General features: G+C 41.3%; 1 protein-coding gene across 1 annotated transcript; it reads right to left on the minus strand.

The window, feature by feature from the left end:
• Window positions 1-2,076: 2,076 nt before the first annotated feature.
• TRAPPC6B (trafficking protein particle complex subunit 6B) lies at window positions 2,077-7,856 on the minus strand. The gene is made up of 6 exons (XM_074868342.1): window positions 7,072-7,856; window positions 6,925-6,992; window positions 5,660-5,777; window positions 4,040-4,123; window positions 2,897-2,990; window positions 2,077-2,238 (listed from the first exon to the last, which is right to left on the minus strand). The coding sequence occupies exons 1-6, from the start codon at window positions 7,150-7,152 to the stop codon at window positions 2,207-2,209; spliced, it is 477 nt and encodes a 158-aa protein (XP_074724443.1). The 5' UTR covers window positions 7,153-7,856; the 3' UTR covers window positions 2,077-2,206.
• Window positions 7,857-7,887: the final 31 nt, after the last annotated feature.

Below are 7,887 nucleotides of genomic sequence, written 5' to 3' on the forward strand. Positions count from 1 at the left end.
TAAACAGTTGCAGAAACCAGTGAAAATTACACAGCTCTATTCAGTGCTTTTAATAGAAATGTTAATTACATAGAATGAACAAGCTTATTTCTGGTATGGTATCTTGACAAATATATTAGCTCACCTATTTATATATTTAATGTGGAATGCTTTGCCAAGACTATCAGCATCTGCTTGGTACATACAGGACTCCCTCTGGTTCTAATTATCTTCAATAATTAAAAATCCATGTTAAAGGAACTATGAATACTGCTGACAGCGGCAAACTGATACACAGTATTAACTGACATCTGCTCCCTGTATATTGTAGAATTTAAGTCCCTCCCCTCACTATTAAAGGTAATCATTTACCACAACCAGTTATTGATAAACCTTTAATATGTCTTTGAATGATTGGCACTTTTGTATCTGGAATGGCAGTCTTAACTGTAAAGTGAAAAATCAAAGTGAATTATGCAACTACTAGTTTTAATTCTGGCACTGAAAGTAACAATGATTCTGTGTATGTTGATACTGAATGTCTACCATGCTGCAGATGCTTAAAATGTGATGACATTGAAACGTCCTTCTGTTAGACATACAGTGCAAGTTACATCTAGTCTCTTTAGTAGCGTTTGCAGCATATTGAAAGCAGGATGAGTTGGCAACTGAAGAACCCATGAAATGCAAGAATACTTAAGTTAGCTAATTCTCTAGCCCTACAGTTTCAAACAAATCTGAGTTCTAAAGGTGAACAACCACCCCAGCCTTCCTATAAACTACCAGTATAAGAAACCAGTGTTTTCCAGCAGCTGATCCCCACCAAGTACCACAGTACTGTAGTTACTTTTGTCTTTGCTAGTTCTATAAACAGTGGGACAGCATTCTGCTAGTTCCAAGTTCTGCTCTAGATGTTTCCTAGAACTATCAAGTTATTCAGCTACAACTAATCTGAACAAACATTCGCAGTACCTGAAAAGATCAGAATTTGGTAGTACCTTAAGCTCAAGTATAACAAACTCCTGGCATCACAATTCAGAATCTAGAGCTTGACAGCCTGTAGCAGCTATCTAGAAAAGGCCTGGTGCATTACAAGCGCCACACCTTCCCTAGAGCTCAGGGAAGAACAGCTTCCCCTGTTCTTGCCCACCATGAAACTGGACGAAATACACTTCTCCCAACACAGAAGGCAGTTAAAACAATCAAAGATGCTACTTTAACATGTTAGCTTTTCTAGTTAGCCTGTTACTTACTGGTCTCAAAGTAGAAACTGAATCACTGTCACAAGGCATTCTCACACCGTAAGTTTCTATCATCATTCATTTGAAAGTATAAGGCCTGAACCTGCCAATAGAAAAGCCTTACAGCAAAATTCATTAGAAGTTTTAACAAGATGTTTTCATGCTTACCTATGGCAAGGTATGTATTGTTACGCAAACCTTGTAACAAGTGGTATCTATCAAACCCCAATGTCCTCAAGAGTCTTGGTGATCTCTTTATAGCTTCTTGCAGGCCTAATCATCTTCCTGCACACACTCATTACAGAAGTGAGTTGTAGCTAGCAATTAAAAACAATTATGTTAATACTGAGTTTATGCACAAGCTAAAACAAATTTCCTTCTTTGGACACCATAGATTACCTTAGCTGTAAAATCATTCTGACACAAAAAACAGCTACTAATTTTAGGGAGGTAGGAGAAACTGTTTAACTATGTAGAAATAAATTGTCTTTTCTACCTGCCCATCATTCATACACAGGAACTGAGCCTCCACTGAACACCGCTAATGAAGGCTGTTGGTTCATGTGCTGATGGCTTCCTCAGAACAATACAAGAGCAAGTGCTGCCTCTCACTTCAGAGTGAATACAAAAAGGTAGCAGCTGGGCATTCAAGTCAGGTGACACAAAACATATCAGTTTCTTATTCCAATTTAGTCTTGGCAAGGCTTTTACTCTGTTTTCAAAATGTGCCTCTCGTCTTCCATATATGTTGTTTTGGTAATTGAAATACTTTGCAGAAAACTTTTGAACAGACAGTTTTTACCATGAGGATGTTAATACTTTGGTATAGAATAAATTTCATACCAAGATACAAGGATAGTGTTAAGTTATTCTGATGAACATTTATTATGTATTTTGGAATTGTGCTGCACACTGCTGTAATTTACAAGCTACATACAAAGCAGAACCAAGATACTGAATCCACACACAAAAGATTTGAATGTGCTCTACATCTTCTGTATCATCACCTGAAATTTACCTGCAAAGAAAAAGCAAATTCAGATCAAAGTATCACCATTAGAGTTGTTTTTCCAAGTAATTATTTTCTTGTGATCATTTTGTTAGAAGAAATAGTAAGGAACATTTAAATTTTACAGTTTAGTTATGAGCATCTAGCCATTACTTAATTTAGCATTTAAATTTAACTCCAGCTGAACAGCTTTTTTCTTGCTTTAAGTTGGTCCATGTCCCACATCACAACAGTTTTGTCAGTTAAATTTAAAATTTGTGTAAAGTCTGTGGAAATTTTTAAATCCACCTTAAACAGCTTGGGCAGTTACAATGGACTTCACTTACTAACTTTCTTAATGACTTCTGTAAAAAAAGAGCATGTATCTAGTTTTGTTTATCCTCACTTGTTCAAATAACCTTCTGGACATACACCCTTACGCATCTGATGCTTCCAAATGTAAATACAACTTTTTAGTTTTGCTTTCCACTCAGTATCAAGGAGGTTCACCCTCCGTCAGTATTTTCTAAACACGAAAGCATTTAGTGACAAGCCACATCCTGAAGTTCATACTGACTCCTATGGCCCAGCAAATTCAAACTAACCCCACCCTGACAAATACAGTAATGAAGTCAGTAAGGGAAGTTACCAAGTGAGCTAATAATTGAATAATCTGAGAACTACTTACATGCAGGCATTGATGAAACTTCAGCTGTTACAATACTCTTTATTCCCAAATTTGATAGGCCTCCTCTGATTAGTCCACAGGTAAATGCTAAATACTAAACATAAAGTTGCACTTTAACTAAGTGTCAAGGGTGAAGCTTGTTGCTAAAGATTGAAACTAAGTACTCAAGAACAACACTTAACACTTGGACAATATAAAACTATGGAGGTTTTGTTACTATGCTTGAGAGACTTCATTATGTCTCTAATACATGAAAGCTCTGATATTTGGTACAGCGGAGCTCACAATACAGATTTCTCTTGTTAAGAGGCACTATCTTGAATCACTTGTTTCTAATTCCATTAAACCTGTAAGAACTTAGTATCCTTAAAACAATTATTCCAAAGACTTGGCTGAAATTAGCAACTGGTATTACAGTCAACAAAAGAGAAACAGTCCAAGATAGCATTTTTGCACAGGCTGCATCTTAGAAGGTGAGGGCCTGCAGATACTTAGAATATATGTTGCAAAACAGAAGAAACATCTCACCAAACAGCAGAAAAAATCCAAAGGGCAGTAGCCTGCAACTGTGATGACTGAGAAGATCAAGAATTAAGAAGCCATAAAACAGAACTGAATGCCTCATTTCTTACATCCACCTGAACCAAAGCGCTTTCTAAGAGGTTCTGTAGAGGCACTGATTTTACATTCGTAAAACTATTATCCTAACTCAGCATCTACACTCAAAACTATTTTTAACTGGTGGAGGATCTTTCTGAATGTTCATATAATCTCAGAAGCTTGTTCTAGGTAACAAATAGCCATCTTTCAAATGTATTTTGGAAATCTGAAAAAAACCTTCTGAAAGCACACGCTTTCCAAAGAGAAAGAAAGAATCTGTGGCAGACCAGCTCCTACCATCAAGTAACTCAAACACAACACAAAGTTTCACAATGACTATGAGCATTTCTCAAACCATAAATCAAATCCACTGTTCTGAAACAAGGTGCATTTCTAAAAAGCACAGGTTTTGGAGACTAAACTTCAGCTGCCCTTTTGAAGAGTTTGCATCCATTCAATTACAATATATAAAGTAGCTATTATGAATAGATCAAGACAATTCAAATCAAACTGGTAGATCCCAAGGATAAAATTGAAGGGTACCTTTGGTGCATGTTCTAAATACTGCTTTCCCGCAGACATTTGTGTCAAGAGACGAAATTTATTGTCTTGAAGGACATAAATACCCTGTTTTTTTTAAAACAAACAACTTTTTAGTTGAATATGCAGTAACGTGTAATCAACATTTTATGTGATTTTATGTGAAGGGATTTGATTTGTAGATACAATGTAAGTGTTCTCAGGTTGAAAAATTAAATTTTAGATTAAGTCATTTGTGATTTAAGTTTAAACTTATAATTTACTTTCATGAAATATCAAAGATACTTAACAGTGAGTTTACAACAAAACCCCTAGATAATAATATGAACAGTTAACCCTAAAAAATGTTTATTTACATTCTTCTTGGAAGAGTCCTTCCAGTGCTCAGAAACAGTAGTTCCATACTAGAAAGTCTTTGTTAATGTATCAAATGCACGCAAATTTTTACATTCAAATCTTAATTTTCATTTGGTATGCAATTCACTATTCTTATTCTCAAACTCAGTGAGAATTATCTTCTTTAATAGCAATACAGGCAACAACACCCAGCAGATGATCAAATTAAAAGCCTACTGTTTTCTACATCACAATTTTGTGCCACAATATGCATTTTCATAAATATGAGTAAGTATGAACACAGTATAGCTTAATCTACACCTGTCATTTTAATTTATTTGCTAATGACTGTGCTACTTTGGAACATCATAACCCTTTAAATTAAATTAAGGCTGTATATATAATTGAGACCTAAGCTCAATACTGCAGCTTTCCTGGAATTCAAGATTTCCAAGGTAATGATTATCTGTTAAAGTTATTACTTGATAAACAGCTCACTGAAAAAGAAAGCCTATTTTATTTGGCACAATCCTTGTGCAAATTCCCTTGTTCTTACTTTGATACAATAGGAAAATGGCCATAAGAAAACCAAGTCTTTCCAAAAGGAAAAAGACTTTTTTACTCTAGTAAAATGGCTCCTTATATTATTTTGATCTTGCTTTACGAACTGTGGCTGTTGATATAGGAAAGGACATGGTCGGACTAGATGATCTTCAAGGTCGTTTCCAACCTAGATGATTCTGTGATTCTGTGACATAAATACAACGCAATGTCACGAACACGCAAATTTGGGAAGTTTTGCAGCTGTTTCTTATACAAGTACATTCAGTAGAATGCAGCTAAGTCTCAACTGCTGAAAAATGTAAATATTCTTCAAAATTAAAAAAAATTACTTCAAGGCAGCCATTCTATTTAAATAGATGTTAAAACAGTAATACCACTTTCTCACACTAGTTTTCTACTAGAATTTTCTGGGAGATACATAAAAAAGTTCCTCTTTAAGTGCTAACCCTTACTGTCCTGTCAGTTTTAACTGCAACAGCACATATGAAATTCAAAGCATTTAGTCTTTTCAAACAGAGTGGTAATAAAGACATCACAAGCAATTATTAAATTGTATTCTGAAGCTACATGCTAACATGAATCTTAAGAACCTGCTTTTTAAACAAAACAAATAACATTTTGGGTTTCTTATCAGGTAATTCATTCTAGACCAACAAAAATGCACTAGTAACTCAAAACTGTTACTGATCTTGTAAATTAAATCTTATTCTACAGCATTAGTACCTGATGATTAGTCCTTAGGTTATCTATCTGTTTTTTGAATACAGTTGTCCAAAAATCTTTGCAAATGAACTTCATAATATCCAATTCATCCTTGAACCTGGCAGTATCTTTTGTAAACCTAAGAGAAAAGTGAGAAATACATCATTAATGAAGATACACACAACTTGACTGATTAAACAGGAAAAGAAAATACGGAACAATGGTACTATGCAACATTATTTTTGAGGCTATTATAGAAAATAGTTTTCCAGCCATTGTACAGTATCACTCTAGCATCACGGCATTAAGTATTTCAACTTAAGAGCAACACAGTGTTATCTGAATACCTGCAACATGACAGCAGAATAAATGGTCTTAATTATATGATTATTAAAGACAGCTGCAGTGCAGTACAGAAAGATGCAAGGCACTCCATCAGTTTTATCTTCAACTAAATGTCTAAACAGAAGATAAACAAAAAGCTCACACCCATACTACTGCTTGGAAGGAGTCCTTCAAATATGCAAAAAAGCACTAACACATAGGAACAAGCACGTAAAACTTGTTCCTGTTCCCCAAAAAGGGACCTCTTTCCCTTGCTTATGTCAGAATTCTCTCCCTTTATCCTCCTTAGGGGCCTTTATCTGGCACTAAAGCACCACTTTATTCAACGAAAGCATGACTTCAGAAGCTCGAGTCTCCACAGGACCTCAAAACGAGGGCGCTGAAGTTGGATGTGCAGCAAGTCCTCGGGCATCCCCAAAGGGCCTGGGGAAACAAGGAGGCAATGTGCTTGTCGCTAAGTTCCAAGGACCGGAAGTGCTTTAGAAAAACTAGAGTAGCCAATCATAAAGTTATGTTTAAGAAAGAAATTAGAGAAGAAAATCATGAAACGTACCAGAAGCAGGAAACATGCAAAAGTAGGTTTACAAAAAGTGCAATTAAAAAGGATTGTAAATGTTAAAAGTAACCGACTCATTTTTCATGGCGGAAAGCACTGGGAAAAGACATACTCCAAAACCGTCCAGTGGCATTCAAGCACAGCTCCCCACAAGAACGAGATGCCAAAAGAGAGGATGCCGGAACGCCTGCACGGCGTAACCCTCTGTCCACCCAAAGCAGCCAGCTGCTTCCACCGAGCGGGCGAACGTTCCTGGCCCCAGCAGCCGTGGAAGGAGGGGGCGAGGGACCCCGCCGGGCAGGCGCAGCCGCGGCCGCCAGCCCCGGGAGCAGCAGAGGGGCGCTGCCAGGGGCCGGGGCGGGGCATGGCCGCGGCGGGGACTCACCTCTCGATCAGGCCCTGCCCGACGCGGAAGCCCATGCTCTCCAGCTTGGTGGTGCAGCGGCCGTTTTCCTGCAAGACACAAGGCGCCGCCGCCGCTTTACCCCGGCCGCTGCCGGGCGGCCCCCGGGGCGGCCCCGGCCCCACTCACCCCTTCGCCCTGCTCGGCGGCGCGGTATAGCCCCGCCACCATCTCGTTGTGCAGCAACAGGAATAGCGCCTCGTCCGCCATCTCCGCTCCACAGCGGAGATTCCCCGCGCCCGGCACCGGCCAGCTGCCGCCGGAGCCCGCTGCCGCCGCGCCGCCCCTTCCGGCTGGGCGAGGGCGGACAGCACGGTGCGATCGGGCCCGGGCACCCCCTGACGCTCTCGACCGAGGCGGAGTGGCAGCCTGACAGGTTCTCCCCCGCGGCCGCTGCCCGGGCAATGCCTGCCGCGGCCGGCTGGTGCCGACCGGAGCCTCTCCCGAGGCGGGAAAGGGCCTTCGCGTTACCGCTTCCCAGAGCCCTCTGCCCCCTGCCAGCGAGGGCTGGGGCAGAGCTGGAGGGCAAACACGGCTCTTCCTTGCGGGGCTGCCGCTGCACTCCTGCCTGCCGAAACCGGGGGGGGCGGGGGGGTTTTATTGCCTTCCGAACGTCCCTCGTTCATTCGCCTGCCATTTCCTGCCGCCGCAAAGCGGCAGCGGACTCCGCGCGGGGGGGCTCCCCCCCGGCCTCTCTGCACAAACAGCACCGGCTGCCCGGCGGGGAGGAGCGCAGGTAAACACCTCGCCACCCCGGGCGTCACGAGCAACGCCCGGTAACGGGGTTGTACAGCCGCTCCCCGGGGAGCCAGCTGGCGAAGCCCAAGCTACGCAGCTGCGGGCGGAGGGCGGGCAGGCGCGGGGCCGCCCGTGAGACCACCGCCCCCCGCCTGCGCGCCACCCTCAGTAACGTTCCCGCCTATTGGCTCGCCTGGCGCGGCGGCC

Source organism: Strix uralensis, chromosome 4 (assembly GCF_047716275.1).
Source record: "Strix uralensis isolate ZFMK-TIS-50842 chromosome 4, bStrUra1, whole genome shotgun sequence".
Classification (NCBI taxonomy): domain Eukaryota; kingdom Metazoa; phylum Chordata; class Aves; order Strigiformes; family Strigidae; genus Strix; species Strix uralensis.